This window comes from Chelonia mydas, chromosome 23, assembly GCF_015237465.2.
Source record: "Chelonia mydas isolate rCheMyd1 chromosome 23, rCheMyd1.pri.v2, whole genome shotgun sequence".
Lineage (NCBI taxonomy): Eukaryota > Metazoa > Chordata > Testudines > Cheloniidae > Chelonia > Chelonia mydas.
The window spans coordinates 4960444-4979242 of NC_051263.2; the positions used below are offsets into that span (position 1 = coordinate 4960444).

The 18799-nt window shown below is 57.2% G+C and overlaps 1 protein-coding gene across 5 annotated transcripts in view; it reads left to right on the top strand.

The window, feature by feature from the left end:
* Positions 1-16354, top strand: part of STRN4 (striatin 4) — a 27096-nt gene extending 10742 nt beyond the window's left edge. For 4 of the 5 annotated variants that reach the window (XM_037884627.2, XM_043534804.1, XM_037884630.2 and 1 more), the window contains exons 5-18: positions 385-585; positions 1438-1594; positions 3044-3194; positions 5305-5418; positions 5730-5848; positions 8206-8381; positions 8885-8932; positions 9637-9758; positions 10257-10424; positions 11250-11390; positions 11771-11869; positions 12627-12713; positions 13346-13534; positions 13642-16354. In XM_037884627.2, the coding sequence (XP_037740555.1) occupies positions 385-585; positions 1438-1594; positions 3044-3194; positions 5305-5418; positions 5730-5848; positions 8206-8381; positions 8885-8932; positions 9637-9758; positions 10257-10424; positions 11250-11390; positions 11771-11869; positions 12627-12713; positions 13346-13515 (1753 nt within the window). In that variant the 3' untranslated portion in view covers positions 13516-13534; positions 13642-16354. The remainder of the gene's footprint in view (positions 1-384; positions 586-1437; positions 1595-3043; positions 3195-5304; positions 5419-5729; positions 5849-8205; positions 8382-8884; positions 8933-9636; positions 9759-10256; positions 10425-11249; positions 11391-11770; positions 11870-12626; positions 12714-13345; positions 13535-13641) is intronic. The other variant, XM_037884628.2, reaches the window with a different exon arrangement.
* The last annotated feature ends 2445 nt before the right edge of the window (positions 16355-18799 follow it).

An 18799-nucleotide genomic window follows, 5' to 3' on the forward strand; every position in this document is an offset into this window, starting at 1 on the left:
CCTTTAATGTGGCATCTGCCCTGTGGCTGGGAGAGCCACCACCCTCTGAGGATCAAATGCTGCTGGCAGCGTGGAGGGCTGTCTCATGCTGCACCCTCCTCCAGAGAGGGACTCCTTGGGGATCTGCCTGGGCCTCCCTCATTTTCCCCCTAAGTCTGTGCAGCCTTCTTGACATCACGGACAAAATGAGGGAGCGCACAGGACTGCAAGGGGGAAGTTCTCAGGTCTGCTTTGCTGACTTGGAGCAGTCCCTTTCCCATGCCAGCTCTGGAGAGATTGCTGACCCGCCATGTCTCTAAAGTACGTGGAGATCCGTAGACGGAGAGTGTTATGCTGTCCTGCCCTGGACCCTAGCTCTCAACTCGCCTTTCTCCCTCATCGCAGGTACCTGGAAGAAGTGGGCTACACAGACACCATCCTGGACATGCGTTCCAAGCGAGTGCGCTCCCTGCTGGGCCGCTGCTCTGTGGAGCTGAACGGCACCGTTGAGCCCAGCGACTTGGGGCTGGGTCCTGCTCCGGGGCCCCCTGGGCTGAACGGGGGCGAGTCGTTGCTTGTCAAACAGATCGAGGAACAGATTAAAAGGTGAGGGGGCAGCCCTCTGTCCTGTCCATACATCTTGCCCCCCTCCTGTAGGGGGCATCGCTGTTCTATGCCTCCTCTTGAGTTATATCGGGGGCTGCGTGCTTCTCTTTGCTGGGGATTCTCACAGGCTGCTGCATGGATGGGGTTTGGCTGCTACGGGAGGGGGTGCTCTGCGAGATGGATGGATGGGGATCCTGCTGGCAGGGGAGGGGGGTTCCAGCCTGGGGTGTCTCATTGGGCAGGGTAGGTTTCTGCTGGATGAGGGGGGTTCTGGCTGGTGGGGGAAGCTGGGGGGGATGTCTCTGCTGGATGCATTCAACCCAGAGTCTGGCTGGTGGGGGAGACGGGTGATGCACTGCGTTGAGGGGGATAGGCCCTGATTCTGCTTGGTAAAAAGGGGGCGTGCTGCCTAGATGGCGCTTTGCCTGGAGTCAGCATGGTATGGGGGGAGCTGCCCCCCACCGAGGGGTTTTGCTGCATGGTGTCTCATCCCCAATGGGATGTGCATGTGTTCACTGCAAAAGTGTTGATATCCAGCTGCAGGGTGCCATGGGAGGGACCTCTGGGCCGTGGAGCTCTCCTAGCATAGGAAGCAGAGCAGGATCCTCAGTGGCTGGCCCCAGCTGCTTCAGAGGAAGGTGTGACAGGAGACCCCTATGGCATTACTTCCCAACCCCAGGCAGTTAGAACTCAGCTAGTGCCCTGAACCGGGGAGGTTTCTATCCCTTCTCCCCGACCTCCACAATGCAGCTGCTCTCCATTCTCTCTGCCCAGTGGGCTACGCTGGGTCGGGGGGCCGCAGTGCAGCCTCGTTCCCTAACGCTGGCCTGGTATCACCTCTGCCTCTGGCAGGAACGCCGGGAAGGAGACAAAGGACCGAATCAGCAGCTCGGTGATGGAGAAAATCCCCTTCCTCCAGAACTGCGAGGACGAGGACAGCGATGAAGAGGAAGATCTGGAAGGCCTTCCTCTCGAGACCCAGCGGCAGCACAAGAAACAGCGAGTAAAGGCAGGTCTTACAAGGACAGGAGACAATTAACATGTCCTGGGCCACTCTAACAAGCACTCCCGATAGGTTTCTGAAGGCAGGGACTGGGCATCAGAACTCCTGGCTCCTCTGAGAGGAGAGTGTAGTGGATTGGTTAGAACAAGGATTCACTGGGAGTCAGGACTCTTGGGTTCTGTTCTCAGCTTTATTACTGTCTCACTGCATGGCCGTGGGCCAGTCCTCTCCGTGTGCCTCTGTTTCCCCAGCTGTATAACAAGGTTAATACACATCCGCCTTTATAAAGTGCTTGATAAGCCTCTGCAGAAGAGTGCTATAAATGGACAAGTAACATAATAATCAGATGCTCCTGCGTTTGCCTTGGCGGCCGGATAAGAAGTTGTCCCCTACTGTGGGTGGTGGGAGCTGAAGGTGAAAACTTCTAGCAATGATAATTCCTGGCCTTCCTCTGGCATTTTCATCCAAGGATCTCAAAGTGCTTTAATTAATCCTCACACTCTGTCCTGCGGGGTGCACCAGCATTGTGCCCATTTTACAGATGGGAGATGTGAGGCACAGAGCAAGCAGGGAAGTGACATGCCCAGTCACATGGTGAGTCAGTGACAGAGCTGGGGATAGAACCCAGGAGTCCTGATTCCCAGCAGCCCCCCCGCTCTAACCACTAGACACTCTCCTCCCAGAGGTTGGGATAGAACCTAGGACTCCTGGCTGCCCCTGTGCTCTAAACATTGCCCCATACACCCTCTTTTTCTTGGTTCCCTTTCCCTTCCTGATGGGGGAGTGGTGGTTTCTTCTGCAGGGTTCCCTTGTCCCGTTTCTACCCATTAAGTGTCTCTGGCTTCTAACGAGATCCATGCTGCAGCAGCAGCTGCGTGGCAGAGATTGCAGAGGGGTGGTCTGACCCCACTGCCATAACACACCGATGCCTGAAACGACTTCACCTTCGCAACTCCAGCCTGCCCCGTGGTGAGAGGGACCTGCCGCCCCAGGGCTCAATCTGGGGGCATGGTAATGGGACAGAGAAGCCCTAAGTCGTGTTAATGTTGGTGCCCACACGTGTCCTAACACGCATGTGCAGAGCCCTGCGCTGTGCTTGTGTGTATGAGCGGCTATTGGCCTTGTATAGAACAGTTAACCCTTTTAGTGACTGCAGCCCTATGTGCACACAGCTCCCCCTAAGCACTCTGCCTGGAGAATGGCAGCGTCCTTCCCACGTGTGCAGATGTGCCCCACCCTAGCTAATCAGTAGCCCAGGCTTTCCTTGGCCATGGTCTCTGATCTTCCTCTCCCAGCCCTCCTGTGTTGAACAGAATCTACCTGGGCCCCATCCCAGGTCTGGGTCTGTCAATCCTGTGGGCTGGTGTCTCCGCATTGTGTCCACAGGCTGCGGGGAGCAGGCTAAGCTTGGAGTCCCCCTGCCCTAGGCTAACTCTCTCCAGTCTGTGTTACCAGCTTGCCACAAAGCCCCTGATGCCCGAGGTGGAGGATGAGGAGGATGAAGAAGACTCTGAGGATGCCTTGAACGAGTTTGACTTCTTGGGCTCTGGGGAGAACGGCGAGGGCTCCGGGGACGCCCGGCGCACCGGGGACGGGAACGAGCTTGGTAATGGGAGTGTGTGGATAGGATCCTAGAGCTCCCAGCAGCCATCCCCACAGGACCAAACCCTCCAGTCTGGTTCTGTCTCTCCATGCGCTGGGGCTTCCCCACTTTTCTGCACGTCCCTGGGGGAGATCATTCCTGAGCTCCTTACAGCCCACATTAACCCTCCATTGCTGCAAATTACATCCATATGTCAGCCAAATGAATTCCCCACCCACCTTTGGGGTGACATCCTTCATGTATGCAGCCAGCGACTTGTCCCCGCTACAGCTTCCTCGTAGCTTAGCCAAGCTTTGCATAGAGCACGTGACTGCTGGGAGCCAGGATTCCTGGGTTCTGTCTCTGGCTATGGGAAAGGACTGGGGTATAATGGCTGGCCCAGGGGGGCTGGGATTCAGGTTCTATCGGGAGTCGACGGGGAGGGGTGTGGGGATCTGGTGATTAGAGCAGGAAGGCTAGGAATCAGGAAGAATACCTTTACTCTCAGCCCCCTCCTGGATCATTTCTTTTTGTCAAACTCCCTCTGGTTCATTCATATCCTCCAGGGACCATGGTGCCTAGAACTGCACGTAAATCCCAAGAGCCCTGTAAAGAGGATCTGCCCCCTCCCTTCCCTGGGATCTGTTATGCGCTTTACTGCTGGGTCACACTGCAAACTTCCCAAACCAGGAAAGGTTTCTAGCAAGGTGAAAGAGCCACTGACTCCCCATCTCTGCTGCAGGGATGTGGGGTTCCCTGGCTCCTTCCTCCCCCAGCAGTGCTCTGAGCTTTCAGAGAGGAAACGCAGACTTCCTGAGGAGCACATTGCTAGCGGCAGCTGCTGTTCCCATGTCCGGTCGGGATGATCCTGCTTTCCCCTCGGGGCTGCCCTCAACCAGCCTTCAGCAGGAAAGCACCGGGCGGTTGCGCTTCCTCTGCAGGCTTGGATGGCATGAAGCGTTCCCTCCCCTGTTCCCACATACACTCGTACAGTAGTCCATTCCCCCCCATCAGTGATTCCAGCCTGGCTCCTGGCAGCTCCAGTTCCTGGCAGTGAAGCTGGTCCTAGCCCCTGGGCCTGGACTCCATATGACGTGAGCGCCCTCTAGAGCTGCTACAACCTTGTGTTCTCAGGAATTTAACACTCCACATTTCTTCCGGGCTGCAATGGGCCATGCAGTGTCCCAGCCTGGAAGGAAAGCTTTCTTTTTAAAGGAGCATCATCAGCTTCAAACCATGAGTCAAAGGCAGTTTTGGGTCAGCAGCACTGGCTGCTGTGTGCACGTCACACCTATCCTCTGCCCTCTACACCGGCAACCTGCAGAAACTGAATCTAGTTCGCGGTCTCAGTCCTTATCTTCAAGGCCCTCTGTAGCCCGGGCCCAGGCTAGATCTAAAAGAGGCTCCAGGGTGGGGAGCATGGTTGATGACGCTGCTCCTCCAGCACCATGGAACTTTGTTACCATCAGCGTAACGCCTGTCTGCGCAGGAGAAGGATTGTCCTCAGGGGCCAGTCCCAGACTGCGGAACAAACTCCCCCAGGAGCTAAGGACTATCCGAAATCCGCCCACCCTTTGCTCCCAGTGCTGGGAGCACTGCTCCGACCAGGCTCCTCTAACAGAAACACAGAGTGGTGTGGACATTTTAATCAACAGCAAAACTTTACCAAAACACCGCCCCCCCCCCCCCCCCACAATCCCCGCCCTTGTGGGATAGAACAAACCACAGGGGAGAGGTGGTTATTGTGTCAGTTACTGCATGTCTGAAAGGCGCCCTGATGATGAGGGCGAGATAAGAACCCTTATAGAACAAAATAGGTCCCAGGCCTGTTCCTTTGGTTCTTTTCCTCTTCGTAGATTCCCAGGCCAGAAGGGACCATTGTGAGCAGCTAGTCTGACCCCCTGCGTAGCACAGGCCATAGGGCTTCACTGAATTCCTCTTCTTGCATGTTTCTCTTTCCCATGTGGCTGGATGAAGGACTTCCACCAAGAACAGGGGAAGCAGTGAAACTAACAAATGCTGAGGGCAAACCCATATTTCAGGGGTCTTGTCCTGTTCCCAAAGAAGCTACCTGTCTCTTACCATGCTGCCAGGGCCTGGATTTTAACCTTCCTCATCTTTCCTTCCTCTGCAGAGAGCCGGAGAGTTAAGCTTCAAGGCATGCTTGCCGATCTCCGGGACGTTGATGGGCTGCCTCCTAAACCATCCGTTCCATCTGCCATCTCCAGTCACCCCAGGTCTCATGAAGGTAACACCTAGTCCCTTTGTTCCCCTCCTGTTTCTGGCTGTGGGGCGGGGATTGTGTTATGGAGGGGAGAAGTTGCGGGGAGGGGGGGGAGGGGTCCATCACGCTCTAGCTGTCATGTTCCTCTGATCCTCTTTGGACCTCTTCAGCAAATCCCCAGTTACAGAGGCCCTACAGACCACCTCCCACCTAGGGGTGCTCCCAGCATACCCTTCTCAAGCTTGGAATACCGCTGCCTTTCCTCCAGTTGTAAACCTGCTCCCACCTGGCACCTCTCCAGTTAGCCCTGAGCTTTGCCCCTTCTCCCCTTGCAGCAGGGTCGCTTGGCTTCTCCTCGGACGTGTTTATCATGGACACCATCGGCGGAGGGGAAGTAAGTCTGGGGGACCTGGCGGACCTGACCGTCACCAACGACAACGAGCTCAGTTGTGATGTGAGTAGCCGGCGTCATCTCCTCACCCCAGCTTTCCGAGCTGGCCCTTAGCCCAGGCTCCTTCAGCGTTAGTCAGTGCTGCCTGTGGGGCCAGGTATCCGTGGCACAGCACCGCTCCGTACATCCTATTCCGTGGGCTCTAATACCCAGCTGTCCTTTGCACTGACATCTGCCCATCAAGATGAGTCTAATGAGCCCCACAGCCTGGGGATCTTTCTGGCACCTGAGGTCCCTGGGCACAGCAGCATCCAGGAACATCTCCTCCCATTCACCCCCTGGTTGGAGTTTAGCAGTCTTTCTCTCCACAGACCTAGCTGCTGTCTCCCTCAGCTTGGACTGTATTTTAATGCCCTCTGCAGGAAGTAACCTGAGGATCTCAGCTGGTGCAGAAGCCAGCTGCCTGCGTGCTGGGGTTGGGGGGGAGTTCCATGCAGGGAGCTGCAGGGACCCCTGTGCTTTGGGGGCTGCGCTAGCTACCAGCTTATCTGGGTGTGGAGCAGATGGACAGACCACATGATTGGGTCCTGTCTGATACAGATGCTGTCTTGCTCCATGGGCACCAGGCAGACAGTTGGCATCCAGCAGGACATGTCTACTAGTAGTCCCCAGATGGGAACTCTAGTGGGGGCTAGAGGTGGGGCCTTCTTGGAGTGGGTCTGGGACATATGGAGCAAACTCTGATTCCTATGGGACCACCAGAACACCCTCCTGCATAGCCAGTGAACATACCAGTTTGACCAGTCTCTACTGGATTGCTCGTTTCCCTTTCAAGTATGCAGCCATTTTCCAGTGCAGGAAGGAGTACGAGGCCAGTTTGGATGTTTTTTTCCTGCCTCTCTTAGCTCTTCTGAGAAGAGTTTTGTTCTAATCCACCCCTGCTCTGTCCTGAGCGTTCCCAGCGCCAGACCTGAGCACATGGCTCCCAGGGCCAGACAAGAGGTAGCCTCAGCCCTGCCGCAGTGCAGAGGGGTGGACTAGAGGATCTCTTGGGGTCCCTTCCAGCTCTGTAGCTCCATAATTCCATGAAAAGCCATGTTGCTGGTGGCATCAGCAAAAGTTTGTAACTGAGCCTGTTGGGGTTGAGAGGAGTGGTTATGACTCTTGCCTGGGACTTGGGAGACCTGATTCAAGTCTCTCCTTTGCCACACGATGCCTCTGTGACCTTGGGTGAGTCACTGTGCCTCAGTTTCCCCATCAGTGAAATTATTATTTATTAGGTGTATTACGTTAGCGCATAGGAGCCCTAGTCATGGCCCAGGGCCCCATTGTGCTAGGTGCTGTGCGAAAAGAGACTAATAATAATAATACCCCTGCTCTGCCCTGCCTCACAAGGTGTTGAGAGGAGGTGCTCTGATACCATAGTGATGGAGGCCATATAAGGACCTAATGTGGTTAAGACAGGTGTGGTACTGAGCCAGCAGGCAGGCAGATGCTTGGGATAATAACCCACAAGCAGAACATAAGAACGGCCATATTGGGTCAGACCAAAGGTCCATCTAGCCTGGTGTCCTGTCTTCCGACAGTGGCCAATGCCAGGTGCCCCAGAGGGAATGAACAGAACAGGTCATCATCAAGTGATCCATCCCATCGCCCATTCCCAGCTTCTGGTAAACAGAGGCTAAGGACACCATCCCTGCCCATCCTGGCTAATAGCCATTGATGGACCTATCCTCCATGAACTTATCTAGTTCTTTTTTGAACCCGGTTATAGTCTTGGCCTCCACAGTATCCTCTGGCAAGGAGTTCCACAGGTTGACTGTGCATTGTGTGAAAAAAATACTTCCTTTTGTTTGTTTTAAACCTGCTGCCTATTAATTTCATTTGGTGGCCCCTAGTTCTTGTATTATGAGAAGGAGTAAATAACACTTCCTTATTTACTTTCTCAACACCAGTCATGATTTTATAGACCTCAATCATATCCCCTCTTAGTCGTCTCTTTTCCAAGCTGAAAAGTCCCAGTTTATTAATCTCTCCTCATCTGGCAACTGTTCCATAACCTAATCATTTTTGTTGCCCTTTTCTGAACCTTTTCCAATTCCAATATATCTTTTTTGAGATGGGGCGACCACATCTACACACAGTATCTAAGATGTGGGCGTACCATGTATTTATGTAGAGGCAATATGATATTTTCTGTTTTTCCCTTTCTTAATGATTCCCAGCATTCTGTTCGCTTTTTGGACTGCTGCTGCACATTGAGTGGATGTTTTCAGAGAATGGCAGAGGATGTGCAGAAGCAGCCTGGCTGCTGGTCCCTGTCGGGGGCTTTAATTGAAAATGGACAGAGATGGCTTGGCCCAGCTCAGAGGAGGAGGAGAGCGTAGCTGTGATCATGCGGCCTTGTTTTGTGTTTCCAGCTGTCAGACGGCAAGGACGCCTTTAAGAAGACCTGGAATCCCAAGTTCACCCTCCGGAGTCACTACGACGGGATCCGAGCCCTGGTTTTCCACCACACAGAGTCCGCGCTAGTCACAGCCTCTGAGGATGGCACGCTGAAGCTGTGGAACCTCCAGAAGACGGTTGCTGCCAAGAAGTGAGCCTCGCCTGTAGCTTGGGGAGCATGCCAGGCTCAGCAGGGCCAGCAGGAGGCGCTGCGTGGGGGAGGGATTGCCAGGCAGATGCGTTAACCACACCTTGTAAAAACCAAATCTAGGGAAGGGAGAACATAAATACACCCACGTGTCTAAGGCATCTGTTAGCCAGCAGCCCCTCAAGGTTCCCCCCTGGCATTCCACATCATGCTGCATGTGGGGCTGGTTATTTTGGGATGGGGAGGTGGGGAAGGGGAGCACTGCCAGCTGTTAACCTGATTTGTTCAGTTTCACGTGGGCACAAAAGGGTTAAAATCCAAGCAACATCCCCTCCCCTTCTCCCCTGATGCTGAGGGAAGGTCACACATTGAACCCTGGGCCTTTCCACTGTGAGGTCCGGCCCTGTCCCTGAGCCAGTCCTGCTGGGCAGTAGAGTATAAAGCATCCAGCCCTACCAGCTGGGGGTCCCCCCCGCTAATCTCTGCCCTTTCCTTTCCTGCTGCAGGAACGCCGCACTGGATGTGGAGCCGGTCTACGCTTTCCGGGCACACAGGTGAGTCCTGGGGTATGAGGCTGATGCCTGGTACCTCTGCCCAAAGGGGCATCTCCCCACCCGTGTATTGATCCCAGGGTCCAAAATCCATGAGTGACTCTGGCCGGAGCATCTCCCTAATGTACTCTGTGGTCCCAGAGAGTCAAGCCCATGACCCTAGAGTCTGGATCCTGGGCCCCAGTACAGCCTTTGGGATCGGATGTTGGAACCCTGGTCTCGGCAGTCTGTGATTTAATGAAGGGGTGAGGCTTAAACCCGCAGGAGGTTGGGGCGAGAGGGTCAGGGCTAATTCTGAACCCCCAGCCTACCCACAAGTGCAGTTAGTGCAGCTCCGGTGTCTTGCAAGTTCATTAAACGACTCCGTCGGTCTACGAGGGACGAGTGGTTCAGTCCAGGCAGGTGCTGTCTGGAGTGCCAAACGAGAGACTTTGCCACTAGAGGGTGCTCTGACCCCCCGAATGCCTTCCCAAAGCCCAGGGCTCAGATGGGCTCCACGTGGCTGCGCCTTTCCCCTAGTGGGTGGCTGTGGTTGGCTCATCCTGTGTGGTTTGCACCCACGCTTGCTCCTTGGGAGAGTCCTTGTGAGTGTGGAGCAGAGAGGGGAAGCCCCATCCTACAGCTTTGGAAGTCCCCCTCCCCCATTCTTTCTCTGCCCCATTTCCTTCGCCCTGCCCTTCATTTCTGTGGCCGTCCCGTTTCTGCAGGGGTCCAGTGCTCTCCATTGCCATGGGCTGTAACAGCGAATATTGCTACAGCGGAGGAACGGACACCAAGATCCGCTTCTGGAGGGTCCCGGATTTGAGCATGGATCCTTACGACAGTTATGGTGGGTGCAGGCAGCTGTCTGTCCGTCCTCTCCCCTGGCAGTCCCTACACACTGAGCAGATCCCAGAGTATCCAGCCTGTCTCCTGACAGCTGGGAGGAGGGTGGAGTGAGGCCCAAATGTGAGATTTTGGGTGATTTTCAGGGTGGTTTTGTCTCGTTGGGGTTGCTGGGAGTTTTCTGGGGAGGGCAGGGTGGCAGTGCTGGGGAGTGGGTGTGCCAGTACCCAACAGAGGGCTGTGCTGGAATCTCTTCAGGAGCTGACGGGCTGTACCTGAGGTGTAGAAAACTCACCAGGGCGCAGTGGCCCTTGACTTGACCTGTGGAGACTACAGTTCCCAGTATGCACTGCAGCCTGGCCACTCCAGTGGCAGTGGAGCACTGTATGCTGGGAACTCTCAGCTGGAGGAGGGCCCTGGGGCAAAGTAGGGTGACACTCCCCAGCTGGGAGCCAGGATGCGGCGTGACTCCTCCTTGACCCCGGCGTTGTTTCTGGCCCAGATCCAGGAGTCCTCAGCAACGTCCTGGAAGGCCACACGGATGCGATCTGGGGCCTGGCATTCAGCCCTTCCAAGAACCGCCTGGCTTCGTGTTCAGCAGATGGCACGGTCAGGATATGGGACCCTAGCGAGAACCCATCCTGCCTCAGCACTTACAACACGGAGCGTGGTGAGCGAACCCTACCCTGGGATAACAGAGCCAGGCTGGGAAATGGGGGCCCCTTTGAGAGGGTGTTCCCTACCAGATTAAGGCTTTGGGGGGTTAGGAACAGCATGGGGATCTCTCTCTTTTTGGGTCAGTTTTGACCCCAGTGCCCTAGCACAGTACTAGGGAGTGCTGTGCTTCAATAGGTGGGAGGATGGCCCATTGGTTAGGGCCCTAGCCTAGGACTTGGAAGACCTGGGTTCAAGTCCCTGCCCGTCCACAGACTTTTGTGATCTTGGGCAAGTCACTTAGTCTCTCTGTGCCTCGGTTTCCCCATCTGTGTAATGGGGATTATAGGCCTGCCCTGCCTCATGGGCACTGTGCGGATAAATCCATTAAAGATTGTGAGACTCTCAGATACTACAGAGATGTGGGGGGCACATATGTACCTTAGATAGGTGCCATCTAAAACGAGGGCCATTCTCTCTTGGCATTGAAGATCCCTTGGTAACTTCCCAAAAAGTCACGATGCTGCCCGATGCCCTGGTCAAATTCCAGCTCAGGGAATGCCGTTCTGCCTCTCTAACAGACCTCTAGTTTCAATGGGATACAGGGAGGCACTTCACTTCCCGTTGTAAACTTTGTGCCGTTGCTGTGTGCACGTGACATACTCCACCCCAGAGATGGCTGCATTTTGGGAGTGGTTGGGTTGAGGCTTGTGTGTTAGTGCGGTTGGAATGCTTTGCTCTGTCTGGCGCCACAGCAGGGGTGGTCTTGGCACTGAAACGTGACGGTTGGTCCCGTAAGGCGGCCTTCATTGTTCTCCCTGTGTCCCCGCCCCTCCCGCAGAGTACGGAATTCCTACCTCTGTCGTGTTCGCCAGCATGGACCCTGCCCATGTTGTGGCCGCCTTCCGAACAGGCAACACGGTGCTGTACGACCTGGAGACCTCCCAGCCCATCCTGACGCTGGAATCCAGAGCCACCACTGGTGAGCTGGGGTGACTCCTGCGTTCTAGTCCCAGCTGTGGGAGGGGAGTGGGGTCTAGTGGTTAGAGCACGGGAGGGTGGGGGAGGCTGGGAGTCAGGACTCCTGGTTTCTGTTCACAGCTCTTATTGATTTGCTGTGTGATGGTAGGCAAGTCACTGCCTCTCCCTGATTCCCTCCCTCCCCGCCGTGAGGTGTCCATCTCCCAGGCGGCGGTGAGGCCCAGCAGTTTAGTTTGTGCTTTGAGATCCTTGCCTGGGAGGCACTTCTCCAGCAGGGGGCGGTAGAGGGATGAGCACAGGAGGGGTCAGGCCAGCGTGGGGGGATGAGGGGGAATGGATGGTTCGGTGGTAACCTGCTCCCTCTCCCATGTTCTGACCCAGGATTCAGTCAAATCAATCACGTGGTGAGCCATCCGACGCAGCCCGTCACCATCACAGCGCACGATGACCGAGGGATCCGCTTCTTGGACAACCGGACAGGTAGGGCAGCCGTCTGCTGGCGGCTGGGACAGACCTGCTGCCCCCTTCTCAGCCCCACCCCCTGGCAGGAAGGCAGCCAGCCCAATCTCCTAGGGGCGAAGGGCCTTGCTGTTTCCCAGAGCTCCACCTCCTGGGGCCATCTCTCCCACAGCCTTGAGGCTCTTGAGGGAGGCTCTGACATCACTGTGCTTTGGGGTCCTGCCTTGGGCATCCCCTGTCTGCTGCGGGTGGGAAGAGAGGTAGGTGGCAGTTATGGGGTGAAATCTGTGCATGCAGGGCCCAGCCCCTGCTGTGCCGCCTGCCATCTCCCCAGGGTGCACGTGCGAGCCTCCCTGTGCGCCCTTCGCAGGGAGACTCACCCATGATGCGATGGAATCAGCTCCCTCGCAAGGCCCATGTCCCTCCCAAGGACCAGTCTGCCCTCCAGCTCCCCTCACCTGCCTTGAACAGACCGTGTCTACAGATTTGATGGCTCCCAGCCCACCCCACTCACCCACCTGGGGGTGTCACTGTCTCCCCCTTCCCCAGGAGGGTCCCATCCCCTCTTGCCACCCTGGCGGCCCCTCAGTGCCCTCCCCTAAGCATGCTGCTCCAAGACCCCCCCAGTAGAGGGAGCCACCTTTCCCATGCCCATGGGGAATCCAGCGCTGTAAGCTACCCCACCCCATGGGTTGTGAGGAGAACACCTAGTGGTTAGAGCAGGCCCCAGGCATGCGTGGGAGCTGCCCTATTAACCCTTTCTCCTCTCCGTGCCAAGGGAAAGCCATCCACTCCATGGTCGCTCACTTGGACGCTGTCACCTGCCTCGCCGTGGACCCCAACGGGGTCTTCCTCATGTCTGGAAGTAAGTGTCTTTCTGCTCCACCCTGCCCCCCAGCTGCATGTATCTTGCCTGCTTTCGGCTTTGAGAGTCACCTGCCGGGGGGAGGATGGGCAGTGATCTGGGTGTTCAAATCCAGCGGGGACCAAAAATTGTTCCCACCCACGTGGCCCCGGAGTGAAATGAGTTTGCTGGATCTCAGCAACTTCCGAGCAGGGCACCTGCCATCGCCGCTGGCATGGCTAGACCTGCCCTCTGGACTGCGTCAGAGGGGCCGAGGACCGAATGGGTCATGGGGGCTGGGCTCGCCTGTCCCACCCCTAGCGGGAGGTGTCCCTCCAGTGCAGGGAGCAATGCAGGGGCATTTGGCCTGGTACTGCCCATGCTGGGCGTGTTCAGTGGGAAGTGAATCCAGAATCCAGCACTAAGTGCAGTAAACAAGCGACCCAGAGTGTTGTGCGGGGGAGCTCTGGGCTTTGCTGGCTGAGCTTTGAGGGAAGAGCAGGGAAATGGGAGCCAGGACTGGCAGGGCAGTGGGGTCTAGTGGTTAGAGCGAGGGGGGCTGGGAGCCAGGACTCCTGAGTTCTATTCCCGACTCCGTGGGTGAGTATCTTCTCCCCTGACCACGGGTGACCCTTCTCCGATGGCTCTCCCAGGCCATGACTGCTCTCTGCGCCTCTGGAACCTGGACAACAAGACGTGCGTGCAGGAGATCACGGCCCACCGCAAGAAGCACGAGGAGGCCATCCACGCTGTGGCCTTCCACCCCAGCAAGGCCCTGATCGCCAGTGCCGGGGCCGACGCCCTTGCCAAGGTCTTTGTATGAGCGGCAGAGGATCCTGCAGGTGAGCTGGGGCTGCGGGACAGGGCAGCGCTGGAGTGGGAGGCCAGAGGGCCCCCCGCCCCGCTCCCTTGCCTGCTACTGGCATACTCCTCTTGTCTCCCCCAACAGGTGGGTCCCCGGGACTCTCCAGAGGTGCTAACCCCGTATGGCGATGAGCATATCTCCCCCACCTCCCCACAGCTCAGGACCTACTGCCAAGGGGCGGCTCTTCTCACCCAGTGGAGTGGCACGGACGTGTGTGGCTGGGGAGGGCAGGCAGGGGAGGATGACAGCCCCGTGACCAGCCCTCTCCGTGCCCTCAGGGCCCAGCAGCCAGATTCTGGAATGTTTTTTTTCTGCTTGTTTCAAGGTCGCCTGGTTTTATTTCCCAGCGAGCGAGTGGAAAGTGTTCAGGGCCAGGCACGGATAATGGCGGGGAGGGGCTGGGCACAGCTGTTCCATGACGTTGGGCACTCGTCCCCTCCCCAGCACCAGGGCAGCCCTTGCTGCCCCTAACTTCCCTGGGCAAGGCACTGCCAGACCACAAAGTAACCCCTGGACCTTTAGGATTCACAAACCCTCCAGAACTGTCTCCTGGCCTCTTCCTTTCCTCCCTGAGCTGTCCCCTGCCGGCCCCTTGCAGCCGGCTTCCAGCCGAGCTGCCCTTGCCGGCTGACGCCAGACCCGTCGTCAGGAGGGGTTTGGGGGCAGACTTAGTGATCACAAGGGGGGCTGGAGAGCCAGGGAGGGAGGGGCACTGATTTTAAGAGGGGGCCAGCTGGGAGGTTGCTCAGGTTCACCTGGGATAAGAGGCTCCAGTGCGTTGGGTCAGGCCAGGAAGGTTCCTTCCTGCGGGGAGCAGTGTGGGGATAGCAAGGCAGTTTCCAGGCTGCTGCCAGCCCAGGCGAGTGACTGGGACAGGGGGACGGGACTCAGGACCAGGGTTCACAGCGTTGACAGTGGAGGGGCCGATGGGTGCTGCCCTCCCCTCTCACCCCTGCAGGGGGCAGCGCCACCGGGCCTGATTTGGAGTGTTTTGGTCTCCAAGGCTGCTGCTGCCCTCGGCCCAGCTGTGCAAACCACGCTGCCCTATTAGCCCTTCAGTTTGCAGGCCAGCCAGCCTCCCATGTCAGATCTCCTCCTCCTGCCCCTGGCCTGCTTGGCGCTGCCCTGGATCCCGGCCCCATCAGGTCCTGGGGGGCAGCTCTCAGCCTCCTTGGCTTCCTACCTTATTGTAGCAATAATCCCTTCCTGCCAGAGGAGGGGGGTCTCCGAGCAGGCAGTTCCTGTGTGACACTGCTGCTCCCTTAGCCCAGGGTTGCCTGCCTGCCCTGTGAGAGGAGCTCCATTCATCCACGAACGGTTCTCCTGCCCTCCGACTGCAGCCTGGTTCTCGGCCCACCCCCAGCGCAGTCCAGGCAGAGCCTGGCACCTGGAGTGCTCCCCCCAGAACACTAAACCCCCATGCTGCTCCCAGGGGGCAAGGCCACCCTTGCCAGGACTGGACATGAGCAGTGTTACCTAGGGTGGGTGCACTGGCCAAACACCCCCTACCCGCTCCCCCAAGCAAGCCAGTGCCAGCAGGCCGGGCATTCCCCTGGCAAGGGTTGGACACAGCCGTCACGGAGCCTGATGGATCCCACGGCGCTAAGAGTCGGTTTGGGGAAGAGTCGCCCTTGCCATCACCCCAGCAATAAAGTCCATATACCCAGGGCTACAATGCCTTCCCTACCTGCCCCCCACCCTCAGACAGTGACCTAGGCTCTGCCTGTGGGCACATGCCACCTCCCCCCCCCCCCCCCCCCCCAGCTCTGCTAATGTCACCGAGACTGCAACCCTGCTTGAGAGGCACTGGGGCCTAATGGTTAGGGCAGAAGGCCTGCTGGGAGTCAGGACTCCTGGGTTCTGTTCCTACTCCTTGGGGCAGTCCCTTTCCCTCCCAGCATCGCCCTTTCCCTATCCTCAAGGGGGACAGTAATTCTTCCTCCCCGCCCCCTGTTTGCAAAGTGCATGGTGCCGTTGAGCGGCTGAGTGTTACCCTCGCCACATCAGGAACCATCTCCCCCATCTCAGCAGGGGCGGCTTCTCTGCTTTGGCTTGGACACTAACCCATCACTCCGTGGGATGCCCCCTGCAGCCTGTGCCATGTTGCTGCTTCAGGCAGAATCCCATGACGACACCAGGAACCAGACCGACGAGGGGGGAATGAAAAGGGGAATGTTAGCTTTGATCGCAGGGCTCTCTCAAACCTCTCTACTGGGGGCGGGGACTGATTCCACCCTGGCCGGAGGGGTGCAGATCCCTGCCCCCTGGTTGGCATCCCCTGCCATCTCTCCTTTGTTTCATCTTATCGCCTGTAACAAAGAAAAACTCCTTGTATATTCTGTACAAATGAAATCTGATTGAAACCGAACCCAGAGACACCTAAAGGGCTGAAGCTAAAGTGACCACAAACCATGTTATCACTGTGTGATAGTCTCTACCGCTGGTATTTTCAAACCGACTAGCGATTGCGGGGTGCCAGCTCTAAAGGGGGGCGTTGCTGAGCCAGCTGCCCTCTGGCAATCAGGCCACATTAGGCCATGGCGAGGCAGGGGAGCTCCCCAAGAAATCAAATCGCTAGCCGCTCTTGAAAACCTCGCCCGACGTCCCCAATATACTGTATGTATCGGTGTGCTGTATTTATCCAAACTGAGAGCACTCGCCTTTTTAATGCCGTTTAACTTTTTATTGTATATTTATTTGACCTCTTTGGGTTGTTTTTTTTTTTTGTCCTGTTTAATCACAAGACTGAATCGTATGTGAAAAAATCTGCCTCGATAAACCCCCTTTGGAATAAGAAGCAGGTTCTTCCCCCTCCTTGTCACTGCATTGAGCCAGGTCTATGCAGCAATTGTTTGTACAGATGGGGGCGCACTCTCACTCCCCTGCTGAAATGCAGCTGCCTCTGGGGCGCAGCGTGTAGTGACGTCGCACAGAGTAGGACAGGATCAGTTTAGGATAGGAAGTGAAGGAGAATCTGTTATCTTATTGAAACTGCAGTTGGAATCATCCAAGCTGGACTCTGCCCCACATCTCAGATTTGATACTGACTCTCGGGTGGGTGGTGGTAGGGAACGGGACGTGCCCTGGGAACTTAAGCGAGCGCAAGGTCTTGGGTTTAGGTCCGTCTGCCTGCCTGTGCCTCCAGCAGTGCAGCACCCCCTAGTGCCCAATGCACCACTTCCTGAGGTTTCCTGGACTCCTCCCAACCAAGCCCGGACCCTGCTCAGGCCCTGGTGCAGGGCAGCTGCTGCAGGCCACCTGCATAGCCTGTGGCTTGCCTCCTGTGTGTGGCTCTGCTCATGTGGGCATTTCACACATGCGAGCCTTTCCCAGGGAAAGCATTCTGTGCCTGCTTCCAAAGGGGTCAAGCTCTGGAAGGGTCATTTGCTAACAGCGGGGATTTGCTTTGCCTGGAGCCAGGAAACTGGCCTAGAGGAGCCTGATCCAGAGCTGCAGGGAGGATGGGAAGGGCCTGGACTCGATGAGCCCTTTGCGGTGATCTGCAGCAGGGCGAAGGGGAGCCCAGGCAGACGGGCTGTTAATCGGAACTGGCCTGGGGTGTGAAAGACGGGCCATCTGTCTAGATGAGCCTGATGATCTGAGCTGGTGGGGAGGGGGGAGATACTGGACATCCAAGATTTGCAATATTAAAACGTATGTGACAGATCCCTCTGCCCTGCTCGCTCCTCTGCATGGGCCCCCCTGTCAGAGCCCCCCCTCTTCCCTGGAGATCTAATATTTGCCTTCCTGCGGCCTTGGAGAGGCCCCCACGACTTGGCTGGGGTTTGCATGGTTGGCGAAGCGAGAGCCCAGCTGATGCTCCCCAGCGCAGGCACAGGATCAGCTCAGCGGGATGCCACTCGCGGGGCAGAGAAGCTTCCCTCTAGGGGTGGGTGAGCAGTGATAACATCAGCACCCTCCTCCTCCAAACCTGCCCCAGAGACCGCACCATTAGCAGCTTCCAGGAGCCCACTGCAATAGGAGCAGCTCGGTCTGCATCTATCTCCCCTGGCCGACGTTCCCCTGTCCCTGTGTCCCTGCCGTGCACCCACCCCCAGCCGGGACCGGAGCCTGGTCCCCAGTGCCAGGGCTTGTTTGAAATCAGCGTGGGCTGATGGGTGGGAGCTGTATAACAGGACCCAATCCTGACCTGGGGATGTGGGGCTGGACGGTAATGAATGGGCTTTCACCTGCCTCTGGATATGGGTAGCCCGCAAGTGGCTGATGTTAGCCCCTGCCAGGGCTTCCAGCGTTGCAGTGGAGAGCGAGGATGAGCCTGATTGACCCCTTCTGTGGCCCTGAGCAGAGCTCCATTGTGGAAGGGGGAGGGGGTGGGGTGAAAGGGGTTGCAGGGGCAGCTGTTGGGAGAGACATTGGCATGGGCACAGTCTCTCGAAAGGAGAAGGGGGTGTGTGCGTGGGGGGGAATCTCTTTGCCCTATTGTGACTCTACTCAGCTGGTGCCAGCACGGTGCCCTCACGCACCAGGAGGAGCAGGTAGGTGCTGAGACCCCTGCCTCCCACCCCACCACAAAGGTAGGGAGCAGTGGGGGGCCCAGCCTTCCCAAAGAAGAGTGGGAATGGATCTCCAGCAGACAGCTCTTGTGGAGGTGGGTGTGGGCCCGGGGCCTGGGGTGGTGGAGGGCTCTGGTGGCAGTGTCCCAAGGGCCCTCAACTGCCTTAATTTGGCCTTGGGTGTCTCGGGCATGGACTCTCATGTTGTCACGTAGGGGCTGAGATCTGCTGGGCCCCTTGAGGCGATGGCCCCTAGATGTGTGTGTCTGGGAGGGAGGTTCTCGGGGCAGGGGGGCTTCTCGGCTGTTTGCGGCAGGGGCTGTCTCTGTTCTGTGTTTGTACAGCCCCTAGCACAATGGGGCACAGTCCAGGACTGGGGCTCCTAGGCACTACCATAATACACCTAATAGCAATAAAAATGTACAGCCCCCTAGCACAAAAGGGTCCTGATGTATGTCTGGAGTGCCTGGCCATTACTGTAATACACCAAATAGCAGTGAAAAAATCTCTAGCCCTTAGCACAGGGGTGGGCAATCTACGGCCCATGGGCCGGATCTGGCCTGTGAGCTGCTTTAAGCTTGCCTCACTCCGGCGCTCCACCCAGGGTGCTGTGTTCGGGGGTGGGGGGGCCCTCACCACGCGGCTTGGCCCCACTCCAGTGCTCCAGCTGGGGCACTGGGTCTTGGGGGGGCATGCACTACTTAGCCCCACTCCAGCCGGGGCGCTGG